We start from the raw sequence: 24,303 nt of genomic DNA, 5'->3' as shown, positions 1-24,303 counted from the left end.
TCTTTGTTAAACAGAACCTGCCCGATTTTCCTCATCTCGCACCTTCCTCTATGCTGGAAAAAATATTGCTCAGTTTCGAGGACTCAGCATTTCTGCAATATATAAAATTATTTTACAGTCCATCCCTTTCAAAGATCCAAGAGGACAATGGGAAAAGGATCTCTCACTCAACATATCAATAAAGGTAGCAATTCAGAGAATTCACTCAAGCTCCATATGCGCAAAGCATACAATTATTAAACTCAAAATTATATATCGAGCACATCTGTCTCACTTAAAACTATCCAAAATGTTTCCAGGGCAAGATCCAACCTGTGAATGCTGCAATCAAGTTCCAGCCTTACTGGGTCACATGTTTTGGGCCTGCACTTAGTGCTGGACGGTATACCGGTTCATACCAAAATCCTTTTTTTTATTTTTGTTATGATATGGATTTTTCTTATACCGGAACACCGGTTTAAATAGGCTAAACAACGTTCAGAACATGGCGCAGCGGTAAACTGTTTAAGGGGGGACCTTTTTCACTGCTGCACCGCTAAACACGCATCCAACGGAGTACATGTGTTAGTGGAGGTATTGAGCGTTGAAAATGGACAGAAAACGTTCCTAAACGGAAGCTGTAGCAGACGATAAAGTTGAACATGATGATACAGAAGAACTTTTGCCGAAAAAATGAGCTGTGTCTGTTGTCTGGAGATACTTTGGTTTTAAAAGGTCGGATGTGGACCATTATGTTCAAATGTGTGAATACTGTTTCTATACTACTGGATAATACTGGAAGCCAAGTTGTACTTGGTTTATTTTTTTTCAATACTGTTTATTATACCTGGTTACTGTATAATAGTGTGACGATGCCGGTCCCCTACAGACTCCCTCTTCCCACATGGGAGCCTTGTGAACCAACACCATCGATAGTTATGAGCTGAGAAATCTCATTGAAGCCAAGGGATGGTGGAAAGTGCTCAAGTGCTTTTGTTAAAAACAGTCAAAAGTAAAACCAAAAATGTCCATTGTGCAGTGTTCAGAAAAATACAGTAACCAAATAAATAGCAAATCCATAAAACCAGTGAAACGTGGGGATAAAATCCATAATAAATAAATCCGTTAAAATAGAGGTTAAAATGCAGTCTCTCTCCTTGCCTGATCGCAGCACACCACCTTCTGTCTCCACGGCTCACCCTTCACTGGCAATGCTGGCGGAGCCTTTGCAGCACGAACTGCTTTCTGCCAACCCCTGCCTTGGCTGCCACCACAGTGCGCAGCCAGACCGTCCGAGGTCGGCACACCTCCCGTCTTCCTTTGCGCTCACTCATTCGCTCCTCAGATCCATTGGGAGGTCTTACATTTCGCGCGCCCCACTCTACGTGCTTAGTCAGTGGGGTGAACCAGCCCCTAGATCGCCACAGCCTATGCTTCCTCACGGAGCCCCAGCTCGTGCTGCCTTCACCTTCCTGGTGTCTGGGTCGTCTCCCATGACTGCCTTTTCCCTTCTTTAACCTCCTTGTGTTCTATCTTTTCTTTTTGCCTTCCCCCTATCCTGCTGGCCCATAAATTTATGTCTCCGTGGGCGCAGCACCTTATTCACATGCCGCAGTAAGCCGATGAAGCAACTGAGAACGATCGGTTGCGACTCGCCCCAATCACCTCATCAACTCCCCGCAGTCAAGCAGTCGTGCCCACAGAGACGGATACGGCGAACTGGATTTAAAAACTGACTTTTTTTTTTTTTTTTTTTTTTGAAGCCGCGGACCCACTATACCACAAATGGCATTATAAATGCAAGTTGCAGTTTTATTATTTATGTATATAGCTTAGCTTGAAGCAAGGTCCATATTAATGCAATTTGCCTTAATGATGATTCAGTTGGTAAAGAGTTGCACTTTACACTCTGCACAAGTTGCACTTGTTTTATTTTTATTTGGTGAATACTGTATAATGTACGTGGGCTTGAAGTTTTGAAGTAATGGTATTATTACTGGAAGTTGCACTATTATTTATTTTATTGTTATTATTTATTAGTTTAAATATTATGCGGTTTAATGATGGTAAAGTTGTTTAAAAAGTCACTTTTAACGTGTCAGTGTACAGAGATTGTTAACATTAACAGAAAGTGTAGTTGGCTTACAAAAAATATTCACTATCTATCTTACTAAACCACAGTTGTATAATTATATGCACGGACGCAGGACGCATCGAAGCGCACGCGCACTGCGACTCAGCGCCCTAGAGTCAAACCCAGCGGCTTCCCAGACTCGGTAGGTAGCGCCCAAGCAACACAACCTGTAAACTAAACTTCAGGTCACAATACAACTGCAGCCCGAACGCGCACACCACCGCATATAAACCTTTCGTTTAGTAATGTTTACGAAGGTTGTATATATGCACAGATGAGAGACGCAACCCGTGCAAAACGCGCACTCGCACAGCACCCAACAGTCAAACCCAGCGGCTTCCCAAACTCAGTGAGTGGCGCCCAAACAACACAACACAACCTGTAAACTAAACTTGACTTAACGCGTGTACGCCAACAAGTTGCCATGGTGGCATAGTTAAACATTGACAGAGAATAACTAGACGCCTCATGACTAGCAGAATCGTACGTCAACGTCGCCGCCATATTGTGAGTGGCACTGCTGTGCAGTGAAGTAATGAATAATGTGCTGCTTGGGATTGTACAAACCGCTGTACGCTCCAAACCAGATCCTGGGGGATTACATTTCATAAGTAAGGCTGAACAATTGTTTTGGTTATATTTGGCCGTTACACAATCCCGTTTTATAATCTTTACTTTAGCTAAGCCAGGCTAAGCTAGCAAAGCTATGCATTTATGTGCTCAATTGAGCCTCCAAACAACGTTTTGGCTAAACGTTTTTGTATATATGCACGGACGACAGACGCAGGACACATCAAAGCGCACGCCCACTGCGACTCAGCGCCCCAGAGTCAAACCCAGTAGCTTCCCAGACTCAGTAGGTCACGCCCAAGCAACTTGAGGTAAAGCGTGCACGCCAGGTTGTACAGTATATATGCACAGATGCCAGAGGCCACAGGCACGCTGTACACACTGCCACCGCTGCCCGAACATGACCGTCCACACCACCACATATACCACCTTCGTTTAGTAATGTACACCTCCACACCTGGGTCTGCCGCCATCGTCACTTCAGCATGCGAATCTGCCGCCATCAGCAAACAACTTCTAGCTAACGATACAGCCATAGAAAAACAAAAACAAGACTGCATGGATAAAAACAATAAACGAAGGCGCCTACAACACACTTGTGGAACACCAAAACCAGATGAGTCACAGCTCCAAAACAAAACCGCTTTAGTACAAATATGTTTATTTAATTACATGAAAACTTTCCCAGGACGCACCCACCCTCCATGATTTTTCATTCCTCCAAATATCGGAGGAAATAGACACTGATTGCCATTCTTGCATTTGCGATTCTTTAGAGTTCCTTTTCTAAGACATGTTCAGTGCAATACAACTTTTGACAACCTCTTTGGATGGTTGACAATATGTTGTCAAAATTTTAGTTTTATGCTGTTTGCAAAATTTGTTCAATAAAAAGGTTCTATATTTTGACTGCAACTGTCATGCAATGTGATTCCTTCTCTTCATTAGTGCCTCATTAGTGCCCCCCCTCCTTGAAAACTATCACTTTATGGGGCCATGCAAACCTGTATTAATACTTGTGTGCACAGTTTGTTCAATAAAAAGGTTCTATATTTTGACTGCAACTGTCATGCAATGTGATTCCTTCTCTTCATTAGTGCCTCATTAGTGCCCCCCTCCTTGAAAACTATCACTTTATGGGGCCATGCAAACCTGTATTAATACTTGTGTGCACATTAAAATGTTTTTTTGTACAATGTACAATTCTCATGACAGTGGAATAGGTTATTCTTAGTCAGTCTACTGCAGTAATTGCAGTGGAAAATGTGGTTAACATCCACTCATGCATGGGAAAAAAATACAGTCAAATACCATGAAACCGGTATAATTATGAAAAATACCGTGATATAGAATTTTGGTCATACCGCCCAGCACTAGCCTGCACCAAATTAACATCATTCTGGCCAAAAATTTTTATGTGCCTTTCAGACAGCCTTTGTGTTACAATCCCTCCTAACCCATTAACAGCTGTGTTTGGTATTCTTCCAGATGGGCTTAAAGTGGAGAAGGACAAACAAACTGTGATTGCCTTCACTAAACTATTGGCACACAGACTTAATTTTGCTAAACTGGAAGAATCCTAACTCTCCTCTTTTAAGGCAGTGGGTAACTGATGTTTTATACTATTTGAAATTGGAAAAAATCTAATTCTCAGTTAGAGGATCTGTGCAGAACTTTTTCAAAACCTGGCAGGATCTAATCAATAATAATTTAGAACTAGGGGGCTCCGCCCACTGCTCGCTTCGCTCGCCAACCCCTGGTGTTGGGTAACCCAAAATACATTGATGTATGTATGAGATATATTGGAGTGTAAAGGTGTAGATGACGAACAAAGGAAGTAAAGAACCCATAGCATGGCACATTAGAAAGATTTATTGGAATATTTCTTTATACACAACATTTTATGGTGTGTTGTCCTTGAATGAGTTTTCCTTGGTATCCACATTACTAACCGAAAATGGTAAACCGGATGAACGCAGGGACATCCGGCCATGGGCCGTGGACGCAAAAGACGTACTGCGCAGGCGCCCGACAAATCCTCAAGCCCCAACCCCCCCCCCCCCCCCCCCAAGCAACGGGAATCGGATGGAATGCAACGAAACCCATTGCACACGAAACGGGACACACACAAAGAGGAGGATTCAACAAGCCCCTAGCACACAAAAAAAAGAGGCCGCGAGCACCACACAAAGCCCATTGGACACGAAACGGGACAGACTACGGACATAGCACATGAAACATACACAAAAACGACGATTCAGACCCACGACCACAGTAACATAAATAACAAATGACACACAAAGCCCCATTTCTAAATGAACCGTCCGTATTAAACATGTCATCTCAACACGTTCACACTATGCAGCATAGGTGGATCTCATTACAATGAGGCACTATTAACCGTTCAACCGCAGAAAAGGCTCCATATTAACAGTGAGTGTGATCCTCCTTATTACTTATCCATATTTCTCACGCTGAAGAACAAACAAGTCATGAATTCACGATCACGGGTACAAAACGATACGGCTCGGATAACGGGACCAAACACAATTCACACTATGCAGCATAGGTGGATCTCATTACAATGAGGCACTATTAACCGTTCAACCGCAGAAAAGGGTCCATATTAACAGTGAGTGCGATCCTCCTTATTACTTATCCATATTTCCAACGCTGAAGAACAAACAATACAAGTACACTGCCTCCTTTACATTCATATCCTGAATATCTACAGAAGCTTCTAACTAACGATGCACCTGAAAGTAAAAACTTTATGAACTGCATTAGATCCTACAAATCGGTATCCACTATGAACATAAACAGTAGCTCTGCACGTGACATCCGTCTTGCAAAACAGTTAATTATTGATGAATGTACAATGGCATCCAGTCACTTACTCAACACCATTCATAAACTTCTACAAACGTTGATGAATAATAATATTCCCTTTGGAGGAAAGGTACTTTTATTAGGAGGAGATTTTAGACAGTGCTTAGCTATTGTTCCACATGCCATGCGCTCAGCTATTGTTCAGTGCACCTTAAAATACGCAGACAAGTGGCATTGCTTTCAAAACATACAGTTAGTACAAAACATGCGATGTCCAGATCCAGATTATAACAATTGGTTATTACAACTGGGAGATGGTACACTCACCAATACAGATAGACTTCAGCCAGATATTATTACAATTCCTCAAGCCTTTATCTGCAACGATTTAGTTACACAGATATTTGGAACAACAATCTCATTAGACCAAATGCCCCTTTTAACAGAACGCACTATATTATGTCCAAAAAATATTAATGTATAAAACATAAATACCCAAGCCATTGCATTACTTCCTGGAGAGACACAACTCTTTCTAAGCTCTGACAAAGTTGACTCTGATCACGACAATAACCATCTTCATTGACCTTACAAGTTCTGACCTGGAATTACCTTTTACACTTAAAAACGGCGTGTACAAAGAAATTTTCCAATAAACCTTTACACTGTGCCACACACTTTATTGTTTGCTTTCTATATGCATCATCTACACCTTCACACTATTCTATATCTCATTCATACATCACGCTCTTTGTCATTTCCCAACACCAGGGGTTGGCGAGCGAAGCGAGCAGGGGGCGGAGCCCCCTAGTGGAGTATCTATAACTTTAACTTTAATGTCAGATGAACGCCGAACTCTTGAGAAGGCCACATAAAGTTGTCCATGTCCAAATACAGGCTCAGAGAGGTATATGCCAACTCTGTCCATGGTTTGACCTTGGGATTTGTTGATTGTCATGGCAAATGCAGGTTTAATGGGAAATTGGCATCGTTTAAGTGTAAAAGGTAATTCCAGGTCAGAACTTGTAAGGTCAACTCTAGGAATCAAAACAGTATTGTTAGAATGTGATCCTGTAAGTACTTTTGCTTCAATAACATTGTCTGTCATGGTGTTGATGACTAAACGTGTACCGTTGCATAAACCTTGTTTAGTATTAAAGTTTCTTAATAGCATGACTATTGTCCCGATTTTAAGATTAAGATTGTGTTGTGGTAATCCGGCTGGGTTAATAGTGTTTAAATATTCTAAGGGGAAATTAAGATGCTCATTCTCGTCTTCAGAATCAACATTGTCAGTACTTAGAAAGAGGCGTCTTTCTCCAGGAAGTAACGCAATGACCTGGTTATTTATGCGATCAACGTCAATATTCTTTGGACATAATATAGCCCGTTGTGTTAATAGTGGTATCTGGTCTAATGTGATTGCTGTTCCAAACACCTCCGTCACTAAGTCGTCGCAGATAAAGGCTTGAGGGATCTATCCAGGCGGGCTCGTTTATGTAGCCCCGTCAGTCGAGCTCTTTCTTTTTGGAGCCGTGCCTACTTTGCTTGCGCCATTTCAGACGCGCGTTGTAGGCGCCTGCGTTCATTGATTTTATCCAGGTGGGCTCGTTTTTGTATCTCCGTCAGTTGTGGTCTTTCGTTTTGAACCCGTGCCTGCTTTGCTTCCGCAGTTTCAGATGCGCGTTGTAGGCGTCTATGTTCATTGTATTTGTCCATGCGGGCTCGTGTTTGTAGCGCCGTTAGTCGAGCTGTTTGGTTTTGGAGCCGAGACAGTTTTGCTTCCGCAGTTTCAGACGCATGTTGTAGGCGCCTACGTTTATTTTTTTTTATCCATGCAGGCTCGTTTTTGTAGCTCCGTTAGTTGAGCTGGATCGTTTTGGAGCTGTGACCGTGACTCCATTAGTTATCCGTTGTCTACCGTTAGTAATATGGATAATTGCACTTACTGTTAATACGGAGCGTTTTCTGTGGTTGTACTGTTAATAATGCATCACTGTAATGTGATTCACATATACTATATGGTTTGGACGTGTGAGGATGCCGTACGTTTAATACGGAGAGTTTGTTTATTCTTATTACCTGGACCATGCTGTGTAGTGTGGATGTTTAGTTCAGAAGTGCGTTGTAGTCGCCTGCACCCGGACCATGCTGTGTAGTGTGGACGTTTAGTTCAGAAGCGCGTTGTAGGCGCCTGCGCCTTTCGTACTTTCTTGCGCCTTCCGTACTATCTTTGTGGACCTTTGCGGACTCCGTAGTGTCTTCCGTTTGACTCTGGGGTGCAGTGCAGAATCCTCTTTTCTGTGTGGCTGTGTCGTTAGTCGTTAGCTATGTGCGCGTTGTTGCTTCATGTCTTATTTACGTTAGTTAAGCTCTTTCGTTTTTGAGCCGTGACTCCTTCGTCCGCGGTGGATCAGACTTCGCTTGCGGTTTATGAGACGCGCGCTGTAGGCACCTGCGCACTATGTCTCCTGGGTCCATCGCCGTGTACCTGCGTCCATGCCTTCCGGTTTACCATTCTCGGTTAGTAATATGGATAAGCTCTTAAAGCACTGAGGAAGTAGATTCTCTTCCCATTTCTTTTTCTTCTCCATTTATCTTTATCCACCTATTAAACTCATCAATTTATTTATTTTTACAAGCTTTAAGTTTTACTCCGTTGACCATGCTCTCTTTCTCGGGGATGGTGTTTGATTTGTTTTCAATCCTATTTTTTGTAAAAATGTATCTAATTTGTATGGAATGATTACAATAAAATCAATAAAATTTAAAAAAAAAAAAAAAAGAAAATGTAATTTTTTACCCTCAACTATAATATTGGCAAAAGGGATTTTTGTTTAAATAATTGTCTTAAAGAGAAAAATCATTTTAGCATTGCACAATGCTCGCAATTCTCTATTGAAATTCAGGCCTTCTATTTCTATTCTAGATCCAGCTTAATTTAACAAGAAACTATTTCAGCATTAAGACTTGCATACATTTTAGTTAAGAACTACAGAAATAAACAGCTTAGTAAGTACAAGACTGTGGCAAACGGTATGAATACATCCATCCATCCATTTTCCAACCCGCTGAATCCGAACACAGGGTCACGGGGGATGAATACATTCAGAACATTTTTTTAATTTTTTTTTAAAATTATACTATTCTAGATGTTAAGCCCGTTACAATAATGGGCGCTAGAACAGTAGTCCATAAACATTAGTAGGAACATTCTATATTAAATGGCAAGGGACCTTTTACCTCATTAAATTTTTTCCGTAAAATGCCTGTAATTTTCTCTGACAGTAATACTGGCTTTGCTGTCCGTAATATGTGTTTTAATTTTCTGTCACAACAGTGGGCAATCAGCAGATTCTCCCCAGCAACTGATGTAATGTGCGCGAAAATAAATCTACTTTTAAAAGTCATCGTATTGTAATATCATGAAAATTAGTATATTTAGGAGAACCCCTTCAACTACTGACACTTTACCGGGCCATGCTTCTTAATCGCAAATCTGACATCCTCGGAGTGAACACTTGCACAACAATGGGGAAGCTGGTCTCCGCGTCTCAGTATCCAATTGGATTTTTCATGTTTTATGTTTTAGGTCTTACCTCATTTACTGAAATCCGATTGGATCGTCCGCGTGATATTTTATAGGTCCCGCCCTCTCTGTCATGTGTGACGCGTCAGGTGGCCTTTGAAGCATCGCACCGTGCCCGCGCATGCGCACTTCACCAAAAGACACACACACATGGACACTGGACGCACACAGGGGTTTTATTAAAGAGGATGAACACATACAAAGCAAAATACTTTTCCTTCATTATTTAAGTATTTGCTGCACAGTTTGTGCATTGGCACTTCTGTTGCTTCTTAAAAGAATCCATGTTTTTGTGTGGTGTTTGCAGATCATATGAACAGTTCTGCATAGACTCAAATGTGCAAATTTTCTAGATCATTGTGGTTTTCTACATTGATTTCAGAAAGTTCTGTTTTATGAATAGTTAACGTTTTGTTCAGCTTTTTAGTTTCTTCCCGTTTTGGAGCTGCCGGCCACATGTGCCTTAAACAGTTCCAGTCTTACAGAAACTGGGCATTGTTTGTGTGTTTCGTAAATTAAGTGTGACTGAAAGTAAGGCTGGGCGATGTGGACTTAAAGCGATAATTGCTGTTATGCGATGTTTGATTTTTCTCAATATGTTTTCAACGAAGATCAGCACCATATAGAAATGTATATACAGTTGATAACCTAGTGTATATCCTGTTAAAATAATAATATGAACTATTAGGAAACAGGGTATTTTTCTCAAAATTTAATATTTTCATGAATAGCACTACCTCAAATAAATGGTAAACCTAAAACAAACAAAAATGTTTTCTAAGGATTTTGATTCAGGCTGTGTCATACCACACAATTAAACAGTGACCAGTACTTCATTGTTATTGAAACTGCTTTTAATATGCAACACTGTCAAGCCACTATATATATCCACAGTCTATTTACTCACCTTTCATAACACCCTGAAAATCATCACATTCCTCTGACCATAGTTTTCATTTAGACATTTTTAACTAATGCTGCTGTCCATACACCCATGTCATTCATTACCTCATCCCTTTTCTTATAAGGCTTGTCAGGCAGATTGTTTAACGGGTTATGAAAAGGCATATGGTGTCATGGAGAGTATTTTTTTTTTTATATTTTCTTACCTATTTTTTAATATCAAGTATGTTCTTTGTAACAGCCGAAGTGCTTTTGGTCAAATGTTTAAATTTCAGAACCATTTTGATCCACTGCATGACATGTTAACTTCTATGTGACTATCGGACTGGAAAGAAATTGATGTATTTCTATAAAGTTGGTTAAAATACAGCACGGCATGAATAGGAATACAGTTTATTGCTTGTTTCTGTCTTTTGTAGTTTTTGGGGGAAGTGAGTTGTATTGTAAGGTTGAGTTGAAGATGTTAGACTGTCCTTGACATTGTTGCTCATGACTGCAGAAAACTGTATGTCAAATAATTTTTTTCCCTGTCTAGAGAATCTACTTTTACAATCATAAAATTTACAGAAGTACAAATCATTTGAGTATAATTGTTTAGCATCAGTATTACCTCCAGTTATGTAGTGTATCACATAGATACAATTCCATTGCTAACAAGTGACAAAAATAGTATCCCTGAAAGGCTGGATTGTTACCTGAGATACTAAGAGTGATATAAATGCCAGGTTAGTCAATTGTAATATTTGCATTCACATGTCAGTATAACGTGGGCAATGCCACACAGCCAAAAACACACGCATTCCCACTGATGTAGCAGGTAATTCATTTCAACTGATAGGGCTTGCTACTGCTCACTTTGCTGAGAAAATGACCAAAAACATTCAACAGCTTGTTGATCACAAGTAATGGTTTGAATGTTTCAGCATTGTTCCTATCACAAATTTTCAGGTGTTGAGCGATAGAAAATCAACATTAACTTTTTGAAATTTGAAGGTCATGCTGCATTACAAACATAAAAAAAAAATCCCATGCTTACCCTTAACCAAAATGTACTCTGGGGTCCTAATACGTATACTGGAGGTCATAAAAATGTTTCTTTCTATTAGCCAAAAACTGAATGGTGTGAACATAATTTTTCAGGCCCAAACGTAGTCTGTAGTAACATGAGGATGACAAATTTTAATGCATAAATAAATAACTGCCTGTGGTCAAACTAAAGGTGTATGACACTGTAATGGACATATTGGACCTCAGAATAACCCTGAAAGGCAAATTGATGTTTTTGAAGAGAATACAATATTACTGCAGGATTTCAGTTCATTTTTGATAATGTGTTTTATGTACATTGGAAAAAGACCATGTAGTAGCATGACATAATCCTTTAAACATCATCTATTTGCTAAAATATTATTTTCCAAGGTACTGATTGTGCTTGAAGAGTCATATGCACTCATATACAACAAAACTTTATCCATCCCGTATATAAAACTGGTCTAAAGTTAAAGTCTATCCATCCTGTATATAAAACTGGTCTAAAGTTAAAGTCTACCTGGATTATCATATTTGTAAAGCTGGTAGCCCAGCAGACTGCTGTATGCATTTGCAATTTGTCCACACCAGTTTGACCTCTTTGCCTTTCCTTTTCTAGTTTTTATAGGTATCATGTTAACCCACAGTACAAGGCAGCTGACCTTTGCTTTCAGGAGCTGTTTCTGTCAGACATGTGGTTGCCCACCCTTCAAGGCTCATACATTGCTGAGGCCTTACTCTATTGAAATTCCTTCTGTAGTTGGAAGAACAAAGAAAACACAGGAAAAACAGAAGCTGGAGAAATCAAGAAGCTTGCAAGGATTAACTCAGAGGAACTTGTCTGCAGTTGCTGGATTGCTGAAAGGACAATATAGACCTCTGTCAAGATTTGACTTTCTGGATTTTGGAGATTTAGAAGAGCATACTCGGAAGGCATTGGCCTGTAGTAGTCTTCGGAGGTTTATTATTAATCCTGACCTTGCAGGTTTGATTGCTGAAAAACTGGACAAAGACTTGTCTGAAAGCCATGCTGTTATTTTTGAGTGTAATCCAGGTTTGTGACTTATTTGTAATAATTTCCATGCATATTAAACATATCAGACTGTGGTTTTATGAATGTTTCTTTGTCTTATCAGGAATAAAGACATCTAAATCTGTTTTTTTTTTATGTAGGCACAATAAGGCAATTAGAAAAAATATGTTCCTTTTGTTAGGAACTGTCTTAAGTTTACTTTTTTAAATTAATGCAAGATTTATGCAGTTAAACAAAGGTCTTACCATGATACAAGACCAGAAATAATGTCCTTCCTCGTCTCGGGAAATCTTAATTTCTTAGCCAGAGACAGTTCTGGCTAAAGAACAACTTTTTTGGGCTTTTCCTGATCTAAAGAGTGGCCCAGCTGTGCAGCAGATGTATCATATTTTACATAATAAAGTTATTAGAATATGTTCTGTTACCAGTTTATTCAAGCTAGCCTGAGTGTTCAAGATTGTTTTATGTGGTATTGTATTCTTAGGTCCAGGAGCGCTGACCCGAGCATTGCTTAATGCTGGAGCACAGCGTATAGTAGCTCTGGAGAGTGATAAGACATTTCTTTCAGACTTGCAGGTATGTGAAAATTTATATTAGTATTTAATGTTCATTAATTTTCCAAAATGTGATTATTCAAATACAGGGTTAAGGGACCTGGAGTCTGTTCAGGCTGTATTTTTTTTTTGCAAGACTAGCCCTGCTTGTTTCGCTCGCCCATCCCCCGGGTTTGGTTTACCAGATATACAATATAAAGAGATTGTTAGTTTCATGAGAATTGTTACATATGCATTATTTTCACTTTTACTTTAAAACTTTTGTAAAAACAATACTTGTCCTAAGGAGAAGCGGTCGGATCATCTGCTGGTTTTCTGCTGCTGACGAGCTGCGTGTTTTGTTTGTCGCTTGTCGTTGTTTTAAGAGCTGGGAGCACATGTCTTGCGTGACGTTGTAAAAACAAAACTTGTCCTTTATTTCCAGCCCCCGGCTTGGTTAAATCTCTTTTTCGCAGGATGTACTATTTTGTCGGGAGGTGGGGGTGGGGCGTTTGAACGCATCCTGAGGAGAAGCGGTTGGATCATCTGCTGTTTTTCTGCACTGCCCGTCGATCACTTTAAAGCTTGTACAGCAGCTGTCCTTTTGCCACTTCGTGTCTCTGCCGCTTGCGTTGTGAAGGGGGGGGGGGGGGGGGTTAGGGTGACTGAACGCACATAAGGAGAAGTGGTTGGGGATCATCCGCTGGGTTTCTGAAGCTGGCGAGCTGCATGTTTTGCTTGTCGCTTGTCATTTTTTTTAAGAGCTGGGAGCAATTTAGGCATTTGTAGTGCACCAACGTTTTTTTCTTGGGTAGTATACTGGTGAGAGCTGCCGACTCCAACTCATAAGGTTCTGGGTTCGAGTCTTAATGTCTTCCAAAATAAACGTTTTGAGTAGTAAGCTGTTCTTATTGTTAATATTATACAATAAAAGCATACATTTGATTTGCGACTGTAACAGCCGCTGTAAATGTATAGTACTTGTCAAAGTTAGTGTCTTATTTTTAGTTTTACTAGTTTTACTTTATTTACTTATCTTCCTACAGCATAAAGTCACAAGTATACTGCAGAGCTTCCTCTGTTTGATCGTCAAAGGCATGCTCACAAATTACACGTGTAATGCCACGAAAAATACCTGCTGACACTTTAGTACGCGAGCAATGGTACGAGAATGCAGTTATACTTTTTTTGGGCACATACACCACGCTAGTGTTTAGATCTGGACGGTGTAGCGTTGGCGAGCTCTCTAAGCCGTGCTGTTTCTTTGAAGAACAGGTGATTGGCAGGATGACGCCAGACTTTCGCCTTTACGCCTGGTGCAGCTGCGTTGTTCTTTTATGTGAGTTGACATTTCTTGTGGGGATGGCTTCTGTTTTCTCCGATCTGAGTTCACCTCTGTTATAGTGCGTCTTTATTTGAAAACAGCAGTGTCAGATCAGGGCAAGTGTGAACGCTAACTTTGACAAGCACTATAAATTTACAGCGGTTGTTACAGACATAAATCAAATGTATGTTTTTATTGTATAATATTAATAATAATAGCAGCTCTCTACTCAAAACGGCAAACTTGAGAAGCTGCCAGCATCGAACCAAGAAGCTCTTGATTGGGAGTCAGCAGTTCTTAGCATTGCACCATGCAAGCTGTCGCATCAACCGCTTACCGCAACCTGCTTTCTTTTTTCTTCAGTTATATTCTTGAATAAAAGTGCACTTGTTCTGTTATACTTGTACTTGTGAAAGTGTTTATTTAATATTTGGACTTCAGGCTTCACACCAGTCATTCTCAGTCACACACACCACTCACATCCACGTCCACAGTTTTCCCAGTCTCGTTCGCGCACAAGTTCTGACACGATTTTATATACAATCATCAGATTCAAATGTTAACAGTTCCCACACACAACTGCTGACTCCCAATCAAGAGCTTCTGGGTTTGATGCTAGCAGCTTCTCAAGTTTACCGTTTTGAGTAGAGAGCTGCTGTTATTGTTAATATTATACAATAAAAACATACATTGATTTACGTCTGTAACAACCGCTGTAAATTTATAGTGCTTGTCAAAGTTCGCGTTCACGCTCGCCCTGATCTGACACTGCTGTTTTCAAATAAAAACGCGCTATAACAGAGGTGAACTCAGATCGGAGAAAACAGAAGCCCTCCCCACAAGAAATGTCGACTCACATAAAAGAACAACGCAGCTGCACCAGGCGTAAAGGCAAAAGTCCGGCGTCATCCTGCCAATCACCTGTCCTTCAAAGAAACAGCACGGCTTACAGAGCTCGCCAACTCTACACCGTCCAGATCTAAATACTAGCGTGGTGTATGTGCCCAAAAAAAGTCTTAACTGCATAATTCTCGTACCATTGCTCACGTACTAAAGTGTCAGCAGGTATTTTTCGTGGCATTACACGTGTAATTTGTGAGCATGCCCTTGACGATCGAACAGAGGAAGCTCAACAGTTCACTTGTGACTTTATGCTGTAGGAAGTTAAGTAAATAAATCAGCTCGCATGTTATTTATTTGGATCAGATAAAGACGCGCTATAGTTATTTATCTATCCCCTTAGCTGTTTTTATATATATATTATATAATAACAGTTATAAAGACACTTGTTCATGTTAATTGCAGTCTCAATTGTTAAAAATAATATTTTAAAAGGAGCATCCCACATGAAAATACAACGATCTGACTGACTGACAGTGCATACCACTTTATATGGTTAAAAAGAAAAAAAATAACACTTTCTTTCTAGTGGGGAATTGAACTCGGGTCTCTAAGGTGCATCAGGCCTGCTGCGCACTGATTGGCTTAGCAGTCTGTGTCAACTATCTGTGACTTAGTATGTATCGTGATCGTGATTTAGAGAGAATAAAAGTGAAAAAAAAAAAAACTTTTACAAGTTCTATAAATGTACACCGTGTGTTACAGACGCAAACCAAGTGTATGTGTGTACTGTATAATATTAACAATAAAAGCAGCTCATTACCGAAAACAGCAAATATAGGAGGAAGTCGGGATCGAACCAGGGACGTTTGGTTACAAGTCAGCAAATCTTACCACTACTCTACGGAAACTGTTTTTTCTTTAACCTTTTGTGAAAGTGTTTACTTGATCTTTGGACTTCAGTCTTCATATATTATATAGTTTATGCCTACATTTTGTCATTTACTACTAAAATATGAAAAATGTTTCTGTTTTAAAAATGTGTTTACACAGATTACTGTAGAAACGGAACACACATGAAATGTGTGTGTTCCAAATAACGATCTATTATTTCCACTCTAAAACTCTAGCAGTTCAGTCACTCCCAGATAATCAAACAAGGCATGAGCTGGGAAAACTTAGTGAATTTTCTTTGACGGTGGGGGCTGCTTGCTGGCTCATCTTAATTGGCACATTTAGAAGACAAAAGAGGGGTGAGAACGGTTTTAAGGTGGGCCGGATCTACGAGTTTTTTCGTAGACTCTGGTAGTTCTAGTGCTAATTCTGAGCCCGGGCTGATTATTACTTTCCTTATTTTCTGAATTTGCACCTAGATTATTCTTTTTCTTTTTTGCATTTTTTCTCTCCAACACTTTTGGGTCTCTCTTCTTCGTGCTGCTCTTTGTTCTTCGCTTAGTTGTCGACGTTTCATCTATAACGTATTGTCCTTATATGCGCTGAGAGCCGTGGATCTGTGTGCGCTCAAAGCCTTTACATGACTGAGTGTTTTGCTGCCCGTGGTTTTATTTGATATTAATTGTAAGTAGGGTGTTTCTTGCAAGAATCTCATGTTCTACGTCCCAGCAAGACGGTCCTGGGTCAATCTCTTGGCATAGAGTCTCATGTTTGGTCACGGAGCATCTCACGAGGACCTTAATCTCTTTCGTCTCCCATGATCTTCACGTGAAGATCACGTCTTGTCTCCCTAGTCTTTCCCTCTCAGGATTTTTTTTTATAATAGAGAGATGGGAAACTACCCTGGGTGAAGGAATACTCCACCACACTGCACATCTAGGAGTGGGCAGTGTGGCCATAAAATTATATCACAATATTTCTGGATATTTTTGAAATAATGAAATTGATTACCTGCTGTGGGTTGGCGCCCTGCCCGAGATTGGTTCCCTGCCTTGCGCCCTATGTTGGCTGGGATTGGCTACAGCAGAACCCTGGGACCCTGTGTTTGGATTCAGCGGGTTGGAAAATGGATGGATGAATGGAAAATGGATGGATGGAAATTGATTACTTTATGAAACAATACTCTAAAAACTGTAGTAGTACTTTTAGAAGTTTTTTTATTACAAATTCCAGCCAATGGTAAAGTACAATATTGTGTGAAGGGTAGCTAAATATTTTCCAAATGAGAAAAATAGGGTCAAATATTCATCAGTAACAATAAATAATAAATTAAACTTTTTAAACTTAGTCTTCAGTGTAAATGTAAATAGAACATCAGAGAATTTTTCGTGTAAAAGTAAAGAGTAGTCTCATACAAAAGTTACCCTTCATATTCTCCAGATAAATGTAAACTGTCAGATATGGTAGAATAGTCTGTCTTGAACAAATATGAACTTTAATTTTTGTGCAGAAAATTAAAGTGCATATTCAATGCAGATAAATTTCTTATTAATCACTGATTGAAAAAAAAAAAAAAAAGTAGCATTTTCTTTGCCTGATCAAATAAGGTAGAATGTTTCCAGGTGATATTTGTACTGTTAGTTGTCTCGACAGTGTCTCTTTGTTCTTGTTATAAATAAGCTTCATGAGCAGTATATACAGTCATGGCCGAAATTATTGCCACCTCTGGAATTTTCCCAGAAAATGCACCATTTCTCCCAGAAAATTATTGCAATTACAAATGTTTTTGTATATACATGTTTATTTCCTTTATGTGCATTGGAACAACACAAATCTGACATCATGTCACACAGAACTCCAAAAATGGGCCGGACAAAATTATTGGCACCCTTTCAAAATTGTGGGTAAATCGTTTTATTTCAAGCATATGATGCTCGTTTGAACTCACCTGTGGCAAGAAACAGGTGCTGGCAATATAGCAATCACACCTGAAGCCAGTTAAAATGGAGAAAAGTTGACTCAAACTTTCTGTTGTGTGTCTGAGTGTGCCACACTAAGCATGGAGAACAGAAAGAAGAGCAGAGAATTATCTGAGGATTTGAGAACAAAAATTGTGGAAAAATATCAACAATCTCAAGGCTACAAGTCCATCTCCAGAGATCTTCATGTTCCTTTGTCTACTGTGCGCAACGTAATCAAGAAGTTCACAACACATGGCACTGTAGCTAATCTCCCTGGATGTGGACGGAAGAGAAAAACTGATAAAAAGACTGCAACGAAGGATAGTCAAAAAGACTGCAATGAAGGATAGTCTGAATGGTGGATAAACAACCTCAATCAACTTCAAAACATATTCAAGCTGTTCTGCACACTCAGGGTGCAACAGTGTCAGCTCGAACTATCCGTCGACATCTGAATGAAATGAAACGCTATGGCAGGAGAGCCGGGAGGACCCCACTGCTGACACAGAAACATAAAAAAGCCAGACTGGAGTTTGCCAAAATATACTTGAGGAAGACAAAATCCTTCTGGGCAAACGTCTTGTGGACAGATGAGACTAAGGTAGAGCTTTTTGGTAAAGCTCATCATTCTGTTTACAGAAAACAGAATGAGGCCTACGAAGAAAAGAACACAGTACCTACAGTCAAACATGGTGGAGGTTCTAAGATGTTTTGGGGATGTTTTGCTGCCTCTGGCACTGGATGCCTTGACTGTGTGCAAGGCATCATGAAATCTGAAGACTACCAAAAGATATTGGGGCGCAATGTAGGGCCCAGTGTCAGAAAGCTGGGTCTGCGTCAGAGGTCAAGGGTGTTCCAACAGGACAATGACCCCAAACATACCTCTAAAAGCACTCTAAAATGGATGAAGACAAAGCGCTGGAGAGTTCTGAAGTGGCCAGCAATGAGTCCGGATCTAAATCCGATTGAACACTTATGGAGAGATCTCAACATTGCTGTTGGGAGAAGGCGCCCTTCAAATCTGAGAAACCTTGAGCAGTTTGCAAAAGAAGAGTGGTCGGAAATTCCAGTTGAGAGGTGTAACAAGCTTGTTGATGGTTATAGGAAGCGCTTCATTTCAGTTGTTTTTTCCAAAGGGCGTGCAACCAAATATTAAGTAAAGGGTGCCAATAATTTTGTCACAGTTTTGAATTTTGCGTGAAATGATGTCAGATTTGGCTTTTTTTCTGTTTTTTTGTGTTGTTCCAATGCACATAAAGGAAATAAACATGTGTATACCAAAACATTTGTAATTGCAACAATTTTCTGGGAGAAATGGTGCATTTTCAAGGAAAATTCCAGGGGTGCCGATAATTTCGGCCATGACTGTACAGTGCATCCCCAATGGTTTAATGGACATCATGGTAGCAATGTTAAGATGAACCAATGAAATAAAGTTGCAGTGAGATCTTGTTTAAATAGAAACACACACAACACTGTAAAGTGTACAGCTGTAGTTTCTGAACATCCTGAATGAAGCTGCATACCACAACAAAGTTTAGGTTATGTTGCTGTCTGAAAACGGAATCATAATTTTGAACGTAGTTGGCAAAAAGCCAGTGTCAAGGGATGTACAGTATTTATTATTGTTGTAATAGTTGGGATTATGGCACGAAGGTAGGATTTAAGAAGTGTGGGCGGATGGGGTCCAGTACACAATTAGTTGGCTTCATCTTACAAAGCAGGTCATTAACAAATGCAGAATGGTGAAAATTTAGAAAAAAAGCTGGATGGAGTGAGAAGATAGGGAAAGATATAAATCAATGATGGATTTATGTTAGTTGAACTATGTAGATCTTTCATTTTATTGTGGAAAAAGTGGAGGGATTTTTCACAGACGTTGTTAGTGGAGGCAATTGGGCCAGATGCAGGTTGAAGTAGTTTAACTACAGAGAACAAACGTCTTGGGATATCATGTCCACTTTCTAGTATTCTGCCACAATATATGTCCTTGGCTGCAGTTAGTGCAGCCCTGTATACCCTTTGATGGTTAGAGAAAGCCTGGATGTACACTGTGACATTCTCTCAAGGCATTGGCCAGCTGCTTTCATAGACCATAACTCTGAATTGTACCATGGAGCTGAGTGATTAAAGGAAACCTACTTATACTTTAAAGTAGGGGTGGGCGGTATGACCAAAATTCTATATCACGGTATTTTTCTAAATTATCCCGGTTTCACGGTATTCGACGGTATTTTTTTCCCCATGCATGAGTGGATGCTAACCACATTTTCCACTGCAATTAGTGCAGTAGACTGGCTAAGAATAACCTGTTAGACTGTTATGAGAATTGTACATTGTATAAAAAAACATTTTAATGTGCACACAAGTATTAATACAGGTTTGCATGGACCCATAAAGTGATAGTTTTCAAGGGGGTGACACTAATGAAGAGAAGGAATCACATTGCATGACAGTTGTAGTCAAAATATAGAACCTTTTTATTGAACAAATTTTGCAAAAACTTAAACTATGATTTTGACAACATATTTTCAACCATCCAAAGAGGCATTTAGACTTAGTAAAATATCCAGAGGTGCTTGTCAAAACTTGTATTGCACTGAACATGTCTTAGAAAAGTAATAAATAGTAAATATTTTTTGTGAACCAACTACACTTTGTTAATGTTAACTATCCCTGTCCACTGACACGTTGAAGTGACTTTTTCAACAACTTTACCATCAATAAACTGCATAATATTTAAACAAATAATAACAATAAAATAAATAATAGTATTATTACTGATAGCTGCACTATTACTTCAAGACTTCAAGCCCAGGTGCATTACAGTAATCCCTCCTCCATCGCGGGGGTTGCGTTCTAGAGCCACCCGCGAAATAAGAAAATCCGCGAAGTAGAAACCATATGTTTATATGGTTATTTTTATATTGTCATGCTTGGGTCACAGATTTGCGCAGAAACACAGGAGGTTGTAGAGAGACAGGAACGTTATTCAAACACTGCAAACAAACATTTGTCTCTTTTTCAAAAGTTTAAACTGTGCTCCATGACAAGACAGAGATCACAGTTCCGTCTCACAATTAAAAGAATGCAAACATATCTTCCTCTTCAAAGGAGTGTGTGTCAGGAGCAGATCATGTCACAGAGATAGAGAGAGACAAAAGCAAACAAATCAATAGGGCTGTTTGGCTTTTAAGTATGCGAAGCACCGCGGCACAAAGCTGTTGAAGGCAGCAGCTCACACCCCCTCCGTCAGGAGCAGACAGAGAGAGAGAGTGAGAGAGAGTTTGTTTTTCAAGCAAAAATCAATATGTGCCCTTCGAGCTTTTAAGTATGCGAAGCACCGTGCAGCATGTCCTTCAGGAAGCAGCTGCACACAGAAGGTAGCAACGTCCCTATCGTCTAGGTGTGCGAACAGCCCCCCCTGCTCACACCCCCCTACGTCAGCACAAGAGAGAGAGAGAGAGAGAAAGTAAGTTGGGTAGCTTCTCAGCCATCTGCCAATAGCGTCCCTTGTATGAAATCAACTGGGCAAACCAACTGAGGAAGCATGTACCAGAAATTAAAAGACCCATTGTCCGCAGAAACCCGCGAAGCAGCGAAAAATCCGCGATATATATTTAAATATGCTTACATATAAAATCCGCGATGGAGTGAAGCCGCGAAAGGCGAAGCGCGATATAGCGAGGGATCACTGTACACAGTATTCACCAAATTAAAATAAAATAAAATAAAACAAGTACAACTTTGTGATGACATTCTTACCAACTGTACCATTATTTAGGCAAACTGCATTAATATGGACCTTGCTTCAAGCTAAGCTATATACATAAATAAAATAACTGCAACTTGCATTTACTGTATAATGCTATTTGTGGTATAGCCCTACGGAAGTGCATTAGGGCCACGGTGAAGGAAAAAAAATACAGTAAAGAGGGAAGAAAAAAAACAAACTACCGGTATATGTCAAGAATAAAGTCGACATGCTGACTTTATTCTCGACATTTCCACTTTCATTTTGACGCTTATGTCAAGATTAAAATCAACATTTCCACTTTATTTTCATAGTTTACTTCATAATTAAAGTAGAATGTCATAAAATAAACTTCATCCTAAAATCAATGTTTAATTTACTTGATTTTCTCAAACCCCGTCATAAGTTAATGCAGCACATTAAATGCTTTGTGTTGTGTTCCCCGACCCAGTTGTTAATCACTATGCTTCTTAAACTGACTTCCTATGCACTAAGAGGAGGCAGCAATCACTGCACAGAATCCATTCATTTCATGGTATTCCTGCTCTCTAAAAATTTAGAATGCTAAGATAAATACTTGATATCATTTTCATGATGAAATGCATTAAAGCAGGTATTAAACAAGCACGGTAGTGAGGCGGTAGTGCTGCTCCCTGGCAGTAAGGGGTCCCCAGGTGTAAGTTCAGTGTAAAGACCTTTATGGCAGGTGTGACGAGGCTCCAAAAAACTGGATGTATGAATAGCTATCGCACAGGTTTAACTTAAATATTGTGTAAATGTTGGGTTTGTGATCTGGTGGTCGGAGACACGAACACAGAATTCAATGCATGTTCTTCTGAGCGGGCTTTCTTTATTGCACGCGTGCTGTCTCTATCTAACGTACCAAAACCCCAGTTCCTATCCATCCTTTTTCTTTCTCCACATAACCAATCACCACACGATAAACGTCTTTGTGAAATTAAAACTAGTTATAAACTTAGCCCACGGAGTGTTCAGAACTTTAAAAATATCTTCGTTATACATGTTTAATTATGCCATCCATTCAGAGTTGCGCCCATCGAAGGATGAATACAAGCAGAACATACACTAGCAGGGTCAATATAGCACAACAAAACCCCACATCCTACATGACTTTGAAAGGAAACTGAAGCGCCGAGTAAACCCACCAGAAAAACATGCAAATGCAAGGCAGGCATGCCGCCGTGCCCCCATATGATTAATGCATGCTTTAATGCATTGCACCATGAAAATTATATCAAGTATTTATCTTAGCATTCTAAATGTTCAGAGAGCAGGAAGATCATGAAGTGAATGTATTCTGTGCGGCGATTGCTGCCGGCGCCTCCTCTTAGTGCAAGAAGAAGTCAGTTTAAGAATCACTTAACACAAAGCATTTAATGTGCTATATAACTTATGACGGGGTTTGAAAACATGTCATCACACTATTACACAGTACCCAGGTACATTACACTGTATTGAAAACAAATAAAACAAGTACAACTTGGCTTGCAGTATTATCCAGTAGTATAGAAACAGTATTTACACATCTGACCTTTTAAAACTAAAGTATCTCCAGGCTCTCTGTCCATTTTCACCACGCAGCATTCCTATGCTACCGCCCACTATTTGGTGGTGTAGCAGTGAAAAAGAGCTCTAGTGCAACAAATCTGTGTTTAGCGGTGTAGCAGTGAAAAAGGTCCCCACTTGAACAGTTTCCCGCTGCGCCACGTTCCGAACGTCGTTTAAGCAATTTAAACCGGTGTTGCAGTATAAGAAAAATCCATATCATAAAAAAAATAAAAAACGGTTTTCGGTATGAACCGGTATACCGCCCAGCACTACTTTAAAGCAGCTGTTTTATCTAGTGCTGAAAGAAGGGCTGATTTATAGTGATCAACAAAAATATCTATTGCTGATAGAATAGGTGAAGACAGAAAAAGATCAGAAAGAGAAATAGCAAGTAAAGAGGGAACAGGTATTTTTAAGGGTTCTGAAAGAAATTTGACACAGGTAAGAGGAGGGAGAGGTAAAGAGAGTGAAAAGTAGTGCTTTATGATCAGAGAGTCCCAAATCACTGCTATAAGTATTGCCAACAGATAAGGCAGATGTACAGATCAAGTCCAATTTATGACCACCAGAGTGAGTAGGAAAATAAACATGTTCGACCAAGTCAAAACAGACCAGTAAGGATAGGAATTCATTTCTCAGCTTACATGTAGTCATGTCAATATAGATGTTGAAATCGCCAAGAACAATGACTCTCTGTGAAAGGGAACTTAAATGGATTAATAATTCAGTCAGACAAGTACCAAGGGGAAATATTAGCTTTTACAGAAGCTTCAGAAATGCAAATATATTAAACAGCAACAACCATCCACCTCAGACACACACAATAATTAGAAAAAAGAAGAAAAAAAATTCAGGCATGCCTGAAGATAAGAGAGCAGTCATAATTAGGCTTGTGAAGGCATATTGCCTTAGGTACAAAGGAGCCCCAGCAGTGTTTTTTGACAGACTTCTGCTGATTAAGCCCCAGCAGTGTTTTTTGACAGACTTCTGCTGATTAATTCATTTGCTAAATGTATTTAACTTTGTGTATATCCAAGGTGCTTCCACAAGCACTGGGTCAATTCAGTGATGTAATTACACAAACAACCATTGAAAATCCAGGAATAGTGCATTGAGGCTAAACAATTGAAAAGATTGTTCTTGTTTGAATGTGCTGTCCAGCTGTTCATTAGAGGATTTTGTAGAAATGAATTATTTAACCATATTTTAGGCAAAATATATGTGTTTGGAACATTGTGCACATACAATTGAATACCTGACTGATGGACAATGGGACAAGACTAAGTTGAAATTTTTTTTCATGGACATTTTGGTATTGTTCATTGTTGTCCTATTGTGTCAGGAATGTTGCTGTCTCAGTTC

At 39.7% G+C, this 24,303-nt stretch overlaps 1 protein-coding gene across 1 annotated transcript in view; it reads left to right on the top strand.

Moving 5' to 3' along the window:
* tfb2m (transcription factor B2, mitochondrial) overlaps positions 1-24,303 on the top strand; it is a 52,986-nt gene that overhangs the window by 8,283 nt on the left and 20,400 nt on the right. The window contains exons 2-3 of the mRNA XM_028796931.2: positions 11,653-12,087; positions 12,551-12,642. Of these exons, the coding sequence (XP_028652764.1) occupies positions 11,667-12,087; positions 12,551-12,642 (513 nt within the window). The 5' untranslated portion in view covers positions 11,653-11,666. The remainder of the gene's footprint in view (positions 1-11,652; positions 12,088-12,550; positions 12,643-24,303) is intronic.

Source organism: Erpetoichthys calabaricus, chromosome 3, assembly GCF_900747795.2.
Source record: "Erpetoichthys calabaricus chromosome 3, fErpCal1.3, whole genome shotgun sequence".
In the NCBI taxonomy this organism is placed as follows: domain Eukaryota; kingdom Metazoa; phylum Chordata; class Cladistia; order Polypteriformes; family Polypteridae; genus Erpetoichthys; species Erpetoichthys calabaricus.
This window is presented reverse-complemented; position numbering and strand designations above follow the sequence as displayed.